General features: G+C 44.0%; 1 protein-coding gene across 5 annotated transcripts in view; it reads right to left on the bottom strand.

Annotated features, from left to right (window-relative positions):
- Nucleotides 1-13,907, bottom strand: part of STARD3NL (STARD3 N-terminal like) — a 237,256-nt gene that overhangs the window by 95,010 nt on the left and 128,339 nt on the right. For all 5 annotated transcript variants that reach the window (XR_011199751.1, XM_069215649.1, XM_069215665.1 and 2 more), the window contains exon 4: nucleotides 5,884-5,961. Coding sequence is in view for 4 of the 5 variants with exons in the window: in XM_069215649.1 (XP_069071750.1) it covers nucleotides 5,884-5,961 (78 nt within the window). In the remaining variant the exon portion in view is untranslated. The remainder of the gene's footprint in view (nucleotides 1-5,883; nucleotides 5,962-13,907) is intronic.

Raw genomic sequence — 13,907 nt, 5'->3', positions numbered from 1 at the left:
GCATTGCCTTGGGATTGCTTGTGTGGGTATCTGGACGCGAAGTTTTGGCATTTTGCGTTCTCTTTTGTTGCAAATAAGTCTATTTGTGGTGTTCCCCAGAGTGTGAGGTGTACAGAATCTGTGGGTGGATTTCCCATTCGTGGACTTGCTGGTGATCTCGAGAGAGATTGTCTGCCAGCTGATTCTGGATCCCCGGAATAAACTGTGCTATTAGACCAATCTGATGGTGGATTGCCCACTTCCATATTTTTTGAGCTAACAAGCTTAACTGCGTTGAATGTGTTCCTCCTTGTTTGTTTAGATAATACATCGTTGTCATGTTGTCTGTTTTGACAAGGATGTATTTGTGGGTTATGATTGGTTGGAAAGCTTTTAGTGCTTGAAAAACTGCTAATAATTCTAGATGATTTATATGCAGTTTTGTTTGATGTATGTTCCATTGTCCTCTTATGTTGTGTTGATTGAGATGTGCTCCCCACCCTGTCATGGAAGCATCTGTTGTTATTACGTACTCTGGCACTGGGTCTTGGAAAGGCCGCCCTATGTTTAAATTTATACTGTTCCACCATAGAAGCGAGAGGTAAGTTTGGCGGTCTAGCAACACCAGATCTAGAAGGTGACCCTGTGCTTGAGACCACTGTGAGGCTAGGCACTGTTGTAAGGGCCTCATGTGCAGTCTTGCGTTTGGGACAATGGCTATGCATGAGGACATCATGCCTAGGAGCTGTAGTATTGTTCTTGCTTGTATTGTTTGGTTTGGAGACATGTGTTGAATGACCCTGTTGAAATTGTGGATCCTTTGTGGAGTTGGCGTTGCTACTCCTTTTGTCGTGTCTATTATGGCTCCTAGATATTGCTGTACTTTGCTTGGCAGAATGTTTGATTTTGCAAAGTTGACGGTGAACCCTAGTTTGTAGAGGGTTTGTATGACTTGATTTGTGTGGTTTGAGCATTGTGTGAGCGAACTGGTTTTGATTAGCCAGTCGTCTAGATACGGGAACACATGTATTTGCTGCCTTCTGATGTGTGCAGCGACTACTGCTAGGCATTTTGTGAATACTCTTGGAGCGGTTGTTAAACCAAAAGGCAATACTTTGAATTGGTAATGTATTCCTTTGAATACAAACCTTAGATATTTCCTGTGTGATTGATGTATTGGTATATGGAAATATGCGTCCTTGAGGTCTAGGGTTGTCATGTAGTCGTGTTTTTTGAGCAATGGTAACACTTCTTGTAGTGTGACCATGTGAAAGTGGTCTGATTTGATGAATGTGTTTACTACTCTGAGGTCTAGAATTGGTCTCAGTGTTTCGTCCTTTTTTGGTATCAAGAAGTACAGTGAATAAACTCCTGTGTTTATTTGTGTGCTTGGTACTAATTCTATTGCATTTTTTTGCAGTAGTGCTTGAACTTCTATCTCTAGAAGCTGTGAATGGTATTTTGTTAAATTTTGTGATTTTGGTGGTATGTCTGGAGGGAATTGCAGGAATTCTATGCAATAACCATGCTGGATAATTGCTAGGACCCATGTGTCTGTAGTTATTTTGTCCCATGCTTCGTAATATTGACGTATCCTCCCCCCCACTGGTGTTGTGTGGGAGGGGTGTGTGACATGTGAGTCACTGCTTGTTGGTAGTGGTTTTGGGGCTTTGAAATCTTCCCCTATTCCTAGGGAATTGCCCCCCTCTATACTGGCCCCGAAAACCTCCCCTGTACTGTCCCTGGTAGGTGGGCGGTGCGGACTGTGAGGTGCTAGCTTGTGTGGCCTGACCCCGAAACCCTCCTCTAAAAGGTGTTTTGCGGAAGGTGTTATAAGATCCTCTGCTCTGCGGGGAGTAGAGTGCGCCCATGGCCTTGGCAGTGTCAGTGTCCTTCTTGAGCTTTTCTATAGCTGTGTCGACCTCCGGACCGAACAGAAGTTTCTCGTTTACTGGCATGTTAAGCACTGCCTGTTGAATTTCTGGCTTGAATCCAGACGTTCTGAGCCATGCGTGCCTACGGATGGTAACCGACGTATTAATGGTTCTTGCGGCCGTGTCTGCTGCATCCATGGAGGAGCGTATTTGATTGTTGGAAATGTTTTGACCCTCCTCAACAACCTGTTTTGCTCTTTTTTGCAGATCTTTTGGGAGATGTTCAATGAGATGCTGCATCTCATCCCAGTGGGCTCTGTCGTATCGCGCTAGCAGCGCTTGTGAATTTGCGATGCGCCACTGGTTTGCTGCTTGGACAGCAACCCTCTTCCCGGCTGCATCGAACTTCCTACTTTCTTTATCTGGGGGAGGTGCATCCCCAGAAGTGTGTGAGTTTGCCCGTTTTCTGGCAGCCCCTACCACCACAGAGTCTGGTGGCAGCTGAGAGGTGATGAAGACAGGGTCCGTAGGAGGCGCCTTATACTTTTTGTCCACCCTAGGCGTCACTGCCCTACTTTTAACTGGCTCCTTGAAAATGTCCTTTGCATGGCGTAGCATGCCTGGGAGCATCGGCAGGCTTTGGTAGGAGCTGTGGGTTGAGGAGAGGGTGTTAAATAAAAAATCATCCTCTACTTGTTCCGAGTGTAGTTCCACATTATGGAATAGAGCTGCTCTAGCCACCACTTGCGAGTAGGCTGTGCTGTCTTCCGGTGGTGATGGCCTAGTTGGGTATGTGTCTGGGCTGTTATCAGACACTGGTGCGTCGTACAAGTCCCACGCATCCTGATCTTGGTCGTCGTGGCTCATGGCGGTGTGAGCTGGCGAATGTGACGGGGTGTAAGTTGGCGAAGCCGGAGTTACAGGTGGAGGCGAGGGAGGAGGTGTTACCTTTTGTGTTGTTTGTTGCTGAGGAGTAAACTGAAGCGTTCTCTTTCGTTTGACAGGTGGGAGGGTACTGATCTTCCCAGTCCCCTGCTGAATAAAGATACGCTTTTGCGTGTGATCCACGTCAGTGGATTGCAGTTCTTGTTCAAATCTATGTTTCTTCATTTGAGAAGACATAGAATGCTCTTCGGTATAGGAGCCAGAAACAGGGTCTGATGTCGCTTTTTTCGGCTCCGAAAGCCCTGTCGATTGTTTTTTCGGCTCCGAGGTAACCTTCCTCTTTTTCTGTGCCGAAAATTCTTGGCCTCTATGGTCTTCGGCGCCACTGTCTCGGCGTCGATCGGTGTCGACACCGAACTCTCGGTGTCGATGCTTCTGTTTAGCACTCTCTCGGTCCCGAGGAGGCTGCGTGCCGGTGTCTCGACCGAAGTCGGACGATCTCGACACTGAATGGGCCTTTTTCGGTGCCGATTGTTGGTCACCGAGAATTTGGGTGGAGCCATGGCCGGTTGGCAGTGGCGTCCCCTGGGCCTTCTTTCCTTTTTTAAGGTTTGATCTCGACGTCTTACTCACAGTTCTTGTAGAGTGTAGCTCGTCGGAGTCTGAATCCTGGATGGAAAAGGATTCCTCCTGTTCCTCTTCTGTCTCGAACTGTGGACGCTCTTTTGGCGTGGACGCCATCTGGAGTCTTCTCGCTCGACGGTCGCGCAGAGTTTTTCGGGACCGGAACGCCCGACAGGCCTCACAGGATTCTTCGCTGTGCTCGGGTGACAGGCACAGATTACAGACCGAGTGTAGGTCCGTATAAGGATATTTGTTGTGGCATTCGGGGCAGAATCGAAACGGGGTCCGATCCATCGGCGTTGTCCTCCACGCGGTCGGGCCGACTAGGCCCCGACGGGGTGCCGAAATCTACCCCGAAGGGCACCGAGGCGCTTCGATGTTGAACGCGTCGTCGTATGTGTCTATCTCTAACCGGATCGCAACGATACCGTCGAAAATCTTCCGTCTTCAGCTAACTTTCCGTTCCGAAACTCGGAGCGACAGGAACACGTCCGAACCCGATGGCGGAAAGAAAACAATCGAAGATGGAGTCGACGCCCATGCGCAATGAGCACAGAAGGTGGAGTCACTCGGTCCCGTGACTCGAAAACACTTCTTCGAAGAAAAACAACTTGTAACACTCCGACCCAACACCAGATGGCGAGCTCATGCATACCATGTGTATCTACAGCGACAGATGCCATCGAACATAACAATTCTGAAAAAATCGACTTTTAGGAAGGTGGCAATTTCTTGTCCTAGCCATGCGTGCCTTCTGCCACTGCCATATGTCAAACAGCTGTGAATGGCTCTGCTGTAGGGCTTTGTGTATTCCTTCCAGAGAGTGACACAATTGGGTCTAGATGTGGACAGGATGGCTAGGTCGAAACTGTGCCCTGCCCACTTGCACACCTAAGGCCTTGCCTCCAGCACACCCAAAAGAACCTAACACCAGTCTTCAAAGGGGAAGGGAAGAACTTTCTAGGACCAGATGTCGATTAGGACAGGGTGTTACCCCACAGTCAAAGGCTGGCACTAAGTATAAATATTGGACACTTACACCAACTATTCAGCACACTCCGAGACCAGTGTAAGATGCAGAATGACTGCTCCAATGCCGAAAGGACTGCCCTGCTGCCTGTAAGACTGTCTTATTGCTTGAAGGATTGCCTTGCTGCATGAAGGACTGAACTTGCTTCCCCTCATCCCAGGCTAAACAGAGTGACTCCAAGGGTCAGTTGGTGGTCCTCCTGTATAAACTACAGGGACAAAACGCATACAGAGGCCTGCTCTGCAACTGGACCAGCTTGAGGCCTGCTGCTGGCCTCTGCTGCAGAGATTCCTCATCCCCAACAAGTCCCTCCTGGCCCTGGGTCCTTGACTGGCATCAGTCAGAGCTCCTCCACAAGAAAAAGGTCGAAGTCCTGAAGTTTTGGCTCTTCCTGACACCCAACCTATTCTACGTGCCGAAAGCTTCCTCCTCGTGGCCTCCTGCAACACAAATGCAACACTTCACACTAAGCTTGAGAAGGTAAATCTTTAGCAAACCTACCCTGGACCCAGTACTCGACCCGCACTCCATTACAGTCAGCCTGGACTTGTGACTTTCCTCCGGTCTAGTGCGCCAAGATATCGGCAAGTGGTACTTAAAGCTTCTTGCTCTATTTTCACTTAAATATGTAAAAGCGTATATCTCCAGTTCTACTGATTGGATGTTTATAGTTGTGGCATCATTTTATTTATTAAACTTTACTCTAGGTTTGGAACCTTTCATGTGTTGTGTTGTCACTTCATTACTGTTTGTGTGCTGCATAACTTCTTTCCACATAGCCTCTACGTTAAGCCTGGCTGGCTGCTCTTGTGGCAAGTTACCAGAGGGTTATGTACAGGTTAATGTAGTGACTATTGTGGTTCACCCCGACAAGGATTGTGATTGTTGCCTGAATGGGGCTTCCACTCCCCACCCACTCCTCACCCAATTACCCAATTTCTCTATTATTGTAAAAGCAAGGACCGTGCTGAAAAGTGGTACTTTTCTCGCATCAAAAAATGACAGGAAATGCTGGCACTGACACTGATTACACTGCTGGCCTTGATAAACAAAAGCCAAAGCCCTTTTGAGACACAATGTGACTGACCTTGCTGCAAACTACTGGCGCTGTTGCATTACAAGTATAGCAGTGCTGCTGAGATGTCCTGCTATGTTCCTGTTAAAATGATAACAGAACTCCTGGTGGTCAACACCCTATGTTTCCACTGTAACCCCTTTAAGAACTCCCTTAATACCAGAGGCAGACTATTTGGGCAATTAATTTCAGTCCTTACCACTAATGGGTGTAACTGTGTGACAACAAATTATTAGTTTTTTTCATGTTTTTGAGTGAGGTCAATTTAGTTAATTAAATGTCCCTTTGAACAGGTTACATGAAATCAAAACACTAAAAATCTCATAGCAGCATTAATAAAAACATTGTATAATTTATGTAGCAGCCAGCACTGCAAATATTTCAAATATTTATGTATAAGGAGAACTAATACTTACCGCAACTGCCCACCAATGATGCAGCAGACATGCTGCATACGCAAGAATTAACACACTGAACCGAAATATCGACAGCAGCTGTATTTGAAAAAGAAAATTAAAGCGCATTACCCTTAGCAATAAGTAGTAACCAAATAATTTTACACTACTTGTAACAGAATCAAACAACCAGAAATAAAAATATATATTTAGGTTCTAGTAAGACCCCATGTTTATTGAAAAAGCAACCAAGTTATTCTAATATAGTATGCCATATAGAGCAAATCAAATTTTGGAGCTAGAAACCAGGACAAATTGATGTGTTTTCGATTCACCAGATAACACAGAATTTCACCACTGAAGCGCTTGATAACTAGGAGAAATACTGTGTCTAAATCCTTTCAAAACCCTTTCAGAGGGCCACTGGGCAAGCAGGAGCTAGTGGGCTCAGTCGTAGGGGTTGAGACCTTTTACTCTTGACATCCCAGGGCCTGACTTAATATGGATCCCGAACCAATGGGCCAAGTATCCCTTCGGCACTTGACTCTCAGTACTAGCTTGGATCAAGCAGTCCAAGGTTCCTTGATGTGGGGGGTTGTAGACACAGGGATGTAAACACAGCCTCACAACTTAACATATGTTTAATAGTAGCCATAACTGATTGGTCAGTCAAATACTTGCTTTTACATAAAAGGAATATTTATATTCAAACACAAAGTATAACACTGTACACACAAACAATACAGACACAAATTCCCCATTCACTACAAGCGGCATTCAGGTTAGGCCCTAATAGTACTCTTAGTCTAAGGATTCTTATAAAAGGCATGGGTGCTCCAGCACCTGAAGTGCTCTGTGACAGAAGAAGCTCCCTCTGGAGTCTTACATCCCTACAATCAGTCTTACCAGCTCCTGCAGGGATTGCGCGACTGGAGTCTCTGGGAGTGTTTCACTCTGGGATGTCAAGGAGAGCTGCAGTGGCTGCTGTTGGTGAGTAGCACCCATAACTCTACAGGGGACTTGGCTCGGTATCCACGGCACTTGCTCTAGTGAGACAGTAAGTTTCTCTGAACCTTTCCGCAAGGTGGGGGTTGGCTGCTCTGGTGCCAGTCCTCAGTCGGGGCTGGCATGCATGGGTCACAACAGCAGTCTTTCCTCTCGACTGCAGTCATTGTCCTTTCCAGTGACCCCCTCTGGCATCCGGGGGTCATCGACCTTACTACGCACACGGGCGACAGTCCAATTTACATGGAAGTAACTTCCTTTTCACAGCGACCCACTCTGGTATACAGAGTCGCGACTTCACTAGGCACATGGGCTACAGCGTGATTTGCATGACAGTAATCTTCACTGCACCCCTTCTGGCATATAAGGTCGCCAACTTCATTACCCATACTGGCTTGAACTTGAACCTGCAAATGGACAACAACCTGCTCAGTGCAGCATCTGTCTCCTCACACCTACCTACAGGGATCCACTTATCATGCTCCCCAAAGGACCTTGCTCCCACCTGCGCTCTCTTCTCACTCACAGGGCACACTGGCCTTGGCAAGCAGGCAGCTCTCTTCTCCCTCACAGGGCATACTGGTCTTGGCAAGCAGGCAGGAACTGGTGCTCCAGGCTCTAGGGGCAGGTGGTCTTGGATTTCCCTGTGTGATGTCTCTTCACACAGCTGGTAGAGTTGGAGGCTTTAGCCCCCAGCCCTGGTCACAGGTAGAAGTCTTGTAGCGCATCTGTGTGTTGCACAACCCGACTGGCTGCTTGACATTTTTATAGGGCCTTGAGCTCTCCTTCATGTAGTCCATTTAAAGACAGCACATGTGATTTAAGGTCAGAGTCTTAGACGTTTGCGTTGAGGGTCTGCTTTCTTTTGAAGAGTCCACTCCCCTGCCTTTACTCCAGAAAGCAATCTGTCACATCAGGAGCGACTCAAAATCTAATGGCACCACAGCAAAGGCAATGGAAGTGACAAGAGATTCACACCTGGATGTCAAGCACAGTGATATGTGCAAAAAAAGGTTAGCCCAAGGTCCCCGCCCTACTCTTTATGATTCGTTTATCAGCACTATTTCCTTCCTGAGATGTGCAGAGGTCACTTTCCAATGACATCTCTGTGAACCAAACAGCACCCTTCGAAGTGCACTGAAGAGCCTGGCTCTCCTTCCTCCAGTTTGTGTCTCACCCAGCTCACAGGAATGCAGCAATCCACAAAACTATCTGGGCGAATAACTCTACATCCTTAATCTCCTCAAGTCAGCCCTAAGTCTCCCAAAATGTAACTCAGGATATTCTATGTAATGTACAATTCACAAGCACACATACACCCAGCACATGTATACAACACATGCACACTGCACAGCGTTACATACTAATTTGATGTAGGCTAAGTTAAGGTGAGTTAATCACACAGCAGCTCAATTTGACATAAATGAGCCTGTAGGCCTCACTCTAGTGACACGGGATTAAAGGCCTATTCACTTCTACTGATCACTACACGTTATGGTGCCATCACTGCTCTGTATCTAAAGGGACATCAAAAGCTGCAGGAGATTCTTATCCTGGATTGACAAGCTTACCAGTTATGACTGGACCTGGATTTTACCTTGATGATAGCCTCTACAGGAGTGTGCCCCTAAGTGCTGTCTTTAAGGTTTTAGAAGCCTTATAAGTGTTGGAGAGGAACTATTTCAGAAATGTGAGACTTCCACGATCTCCAAAGCTTCAGAGGAACCTCATGGTAACGATTTCTGATTTTAAAGGGACTTGATCAAATACATCTTCAGGCTTGCTTCACTAGAATATTTTGAGATCTAAAAAAAGAGACTAAGTCGTAGCATAAAAATCTTGATCAGACATAGGTGCGAACAGTATATGACCAATGAGAGGACTTTGGCAGCTGTGAAATTTGAAATTACCCGCTTGTAGCTTTCCCTGCCAAAATCAACAGCTTCACCTGGACCTCCTCCAGCACCTGTTGAAGACTCTTTCAGATCCACTCTTCAACCTTACCCCACTGAAGGATTTCAACTTCCATAAAAGACTAACTTAGAAGGCAAAACTTTGACCAAGACAACATGCTTGGTGTAGCCGTCCTCCTCTTCATCACAGTCAGACTGAAATTTTACCTAGGATCCAGTCAACCGCTAATAGTAACTTCTGATTGGTACTGAGTTTTATGCCTTAAAACTTAAAAAATTAATATCCTCCCCCCCCCCTTTATGGGCTTTTAGTCATTTTGGTGTATTTTTATATGTGTACACAATGGCTGGGCGATTTTTACTGAGTTGTGTTTTTTTGGCTTTTCAACTATTGTAATGTTGCAGAAGGATATTATTACCACAAACTGTTCCACGTGCAGGGAAGAAGCCACTTCAGTAGGGAAAAGAAGACTGTGCAGACATGTCCACCATGCATTCACATTCTCATCATGTATACAAATCTAGAAGGTAATCACCAAAGTGGAGGGCGGTCTATTCCTAGGACCTACATTGTAAATTTCTCTGTCACGCTTGGAGTTTTCTCCAAGCAGATGGGGAGGCAAAAAATGTGCAGATCTGCTAAGGTGTCAACGATAGCCCTGAGCAAAGGTAGACAGGCGGAAAGGCATGTAGCAGACTGCTCAAACTAGGGTGGACCATGAGTGACATTTAAGCCTGAATCATATTTGGTTCTCAATCAATGCATTAAAAAAAAAAAAAAAGATAAGACCAGAAAACATGCCTCCTCAAGTTATACACCACGGGTATGGAAAAATATCTCATTAGAAAGCTTTAATTCACTGATTTTTTTTTAATTCACAGTTTTTTTTTTTTACACAGATGAGAAACCATTAAATTGTTTTAGCAATCAACTTGATTGTAAAACTCTGGTTTAATATACGTCACAATTAGGGATCAACGTACCATCGAGTGAGCTCCAAAATGTGTATCTCTTTATTTAGAGATTATAGAGTTGTAATAGAAGCATTCCCAATATACTACTGGGATGGTGTGCAGTCTAAACTAAATCTGAGGGCAAACATGATAAACTTTGCCCACCTGTGCCCACTACTATGAAGGAAAAATAATAAAGACCCTATGATTATTGGCCAATCACATCTATGAATAAATGACTACAAATCTAAGAAAGTAAAGCTTGAATATTCATTCTGTCAATAGGTAGCACTGAGAAGGAAAAGGCAACTAGTAGGAAACTGGCATTAGTGAGGGAAAAATAGCTTTGGGTTACTAATTGAAATAGTATACTACCTTACAGTAAGACATCCTCTTGGGAGTGCCGACTCTACATGCTATGTGGTCTTGAAAATGTTTTTTTAACAGGGGATATATATTGGGGCTTGAAATATCAATCAGTCTCATTAACCTCTTAAAAGAAGAAACTGCAACAATAGCAATAATGCAAGAAGCACCAACGCTTTGAAGAAAATTGAACCAACAATTGCCTTCCTTACTGAATACAATGCACTTCCATCAAAACCATAATGTCCTTCTTATGGAGCTTTCAGGCAACTGTGATCACCTTCAACCAATCAAATCATTTGCCACATTCAGCTGTGTAAATTCTGAGAAGACCGGGTGCTGCAAACAAAATTCTTCAGCCATCTAGGACCTGTGGTGCAGACCTGAAGTTCAAAATTAGTAGCTCCATGTCCATGCTGTCTGGAACACTGTACCTGGGAGGACCCTGTTATTTTCTAGCACCTGGTCATTCAAGTAGAAGAAGACAATCCCTAAACGGAGTGCAGTGACTACTCCTGGTAAAGGGTATTAATTCCACCCAACCCCACAGTGTATTCCTCTCTGCATCCTGTGGCTACAAAGGGGAAGATGAGTTCTTAAGGCCACTAGGTTTTCTCTACAGCTGTTAGTGTCATATATCTCCAAGAGTCTGCCTGGATCAGGTTTATGAGATTTAGATAAAGACGTCCAAGTGTCCACATGCCCAAGGTTATCAGAGAATTGCTTCCTCACACAGCAGTCACGTGTTCATACCCCAAATAATTTGAATCATGTCAGTCTTGTAATTGACGTATATTTTTAAATGCTTCACAAGATCTAAGGAATCTACAAGTTGTTTTTTATGGCAGGTATCCATCTGAGTTTACCACTACCAGAAAATAACAAATCAGTTCCTCTCAGCCACTGATGAAACAATGTAACAAATTACCAATCGGATACAGTAGTATAAGAAAATTATTCCTTCAGATGAACAAACTATTTCACAGTGCAAATCTCTTCTTTATGTGGAAGAACCAACTCAAAAGGAGCTCAAAGTTGCACGGAAAGCTAAGCTTCCAACTGAAAACCCTTGTCATGTTTATGGTTTTAGGGTTAGAACCATGAAATGTTCAAAAAAGTGCCTTGTGTTTCTTTGTAGGCCCCCCTGGAACTGCATGTATGCCAACAGTGAGACTGTGCATGGCTTTGGGAAACTCCAGAACAAAACTCTGAGTATACCCAATAAACGAACGTAGCTCCTCTTTTCAGTTTTAAAAAGCATTACTCAAAATGCTTAATGTACCTATTTTACAGCAGATTGTTAGGATTTTGCACATCAGAAATCTTGGTCCAGATGTAGAAATTACATGCTGCAAAATACTGGTTGCAAACTGTGCCCAGTATTTTTGTGACCAGAAAAGAAACAACCTATGTACTACTAGGTCAGTTCTTACAATTGCAAATCATAATAGGTCACAGTCCAGCCTACCTCATGAATATTAATGAAGTAGGCTCAAAATTCTGATGTACTACAACTGAAGGCTATCACAAGGATAAGGGTCACACAGGGTCAATAGATCACCATGGCGGTGATTGCATTTAAAGAAAGCAAACTTTGGGCCTTCAAGCATTGTTAGGGGATTTTCAAAAGTTTTGTGGAAACAGAGGCCTTGAAACCAATGTGGGAAGTTAATGGCCTTAAATCACCACTATTCATTCAAATGTCAGATGGTGATAGAGAGGTCACGCATTGAGCGGGTCAGGAGTTTTGATTACCTAGGTGTGAGACTCCGATAAACGTTCTTGAATCCCCACAATTGGAAAGGAGTAAATCTGTGTTGCCGCATAGTTCTGGAATTATTTCGAAAACCTACAGACACACCTCCTGTAGGTTGCTTTCTCCAGTCCTAGAGATTTACAGAGCAGTAGGGTAGCTCTGGAGGGGGCCCTCTATGGGGCTGAACTCTAGGGTTATGGTGATACTTGTCTGTTAGTAAAAATGTAGAACAGATTTTTAAGGTCTCTACTTAATTTATCTTGTAGTTCCCCTGTGTTACCTTTAAGATGGGATTTAAACAGTCAGAGGGTTGACCCAGTTGTCCATCTAAGGGTTCTAAAATATCAGCCCAGACTCTGTGCCATCCCTAAATTGGACTCTTACAAAATGGCCCTGATGGAGCTGATTGCCCTCAATAACAATTTCTCCATGCCCTCGCTAAAAGCAGTAGAAGAGCTCTGCCTTTGTTTACATCTGTTGGAGGTATCAGAACACAGGGATCATTTGAGCATTAACATGGGTGCCCAGATTGAGAGGTTATACTGGGATCAAACCCTCTTGGAAATTTGGCGTGAACCTCTCCTGGAGGGTTTGATAGACAAGTCTCTAACACACAAGTGTACACCCAACTCTTTATGGGCATGATCATGCCCCATTCAGATAAAACCCTGTATTTTTGCTTTAGAATTGGCTCCCTTCCCCTATATTTGCTGACCATAAAATGGAGGGGGAATAAAGATGATTCAGGAGATTGTCCCTTTAGCCTGTTGGTCAGTGAAACTGAGGCCCATTTCTTATTCTTTTGCCATAAGTATTTTTTACCCTGTTCTAAGTGGATTTTTCCGATCTGCCACCAACTGGGTGCTATTCTCTGCGCGGACACATTGCGTATTCTTAGATTGGATACATATGAACCAATGGTTTTTGCACTTTCCAAATTGTTGAATTGGGCCTGGTATATGTGGGCCAGTAGACTCAGGTAGTATGCCTACATCTTGTTTTAATTTTTGAAGGGGAGTGAGGCACCAGCAATGTGATGTCCTTGACAGTGGCGGGTCTGTAACCTATTACCTAGATACCTGTATCTTGGTTTCCTGCACCCTCCAAATAGAATAGATTTCGTGACTGTTCAAGTCTTCCTTAATGTAGGACAAAGCATGTGTCACTTTTTCATGTATTTCATGCTACTGTAAATTCTGGATTATTGCTTTGATTGTACTTTAGTAGTCCATTGTACTCTGGGAGCTCCCTGATTATGATGTTTTCATGTGATCTTCTATTTTTTCTGTGTTTTTCTAGATATTCCTTACAGAAGGACAAAGTATGTTAGTTTAATATGCACTTTATCCCTTAGCAAAAACGTTTTTTAATGGGGCATTGATAAATTACCGTGCAAGCTGTCCGAGGCAATTGTTAGCCCTTTGCGTGTTGTTTTTAGACTGATGATGTGTTCAAGTGAGCTGTCTGGCAGTGTGAGCCTTCCTAGTAATTTCTAGTGTTTTTATTGAAGCAAACAGCGTGATAAAATTCTAAATTTTCCCAGTGTTTGAGACAACTCTCTTTATTTTTCATTAGGACACGTTGAGCTACCCTTTATTTACTGTAAGTATTTTGACTAAATATTTTTGCAATTGGTTTGTGACTTTATTGGTGCAACCCCGCGTCTATGTTTTAACTGTGAATTTAAATGTACTTTTATGGTTATATTTTTAGCAACTGAAATAAAGTTATACTACTACTAAAAAAAGCTAACTTTTTTTTTATGCGCCCCATTTTCCTTAAAGAAAACGGGGAAGCTTTTTAAAAAAAAAAGTTTATTTAACAGTTGGCAGTGGTCGCTTGGCCCAAAACATACTCTTAAACAAACTTTTTTTTTTACATTTACAAATAGAGAAATTCCCTATTACAAATACATTACCACCTTCTTTGAAGTGCTGGTAAATTTTCAATGTTTGTCAACTGGATTCCAATTACAAAACATTGATACATAAGACACAAATGTGGTGTTTGGAAGGGACGCCTACAACATGTCCCCTCTGGATACCAAATCA

This window comes from Pleurodeles waltl, chromosome 2_1, assembly GCF_031143425.1.
Source record: "Pleurodeles waltl isolate 20211129_DDA chromosome 2_1, aPleWal1.hap1.20221129, whole genome shotgun sequence".
Lineage (NCBI taxonomy): Eukaryota > Metazoa > Chordata > Amphibia > Caudata > Salamandridae > Pleurodeles > Pleurodeles waltl.
Note: the sequence above shows the minus strand (reverse complement) of the source record. Positions and strands in the feature narration are given on the sequence as shown.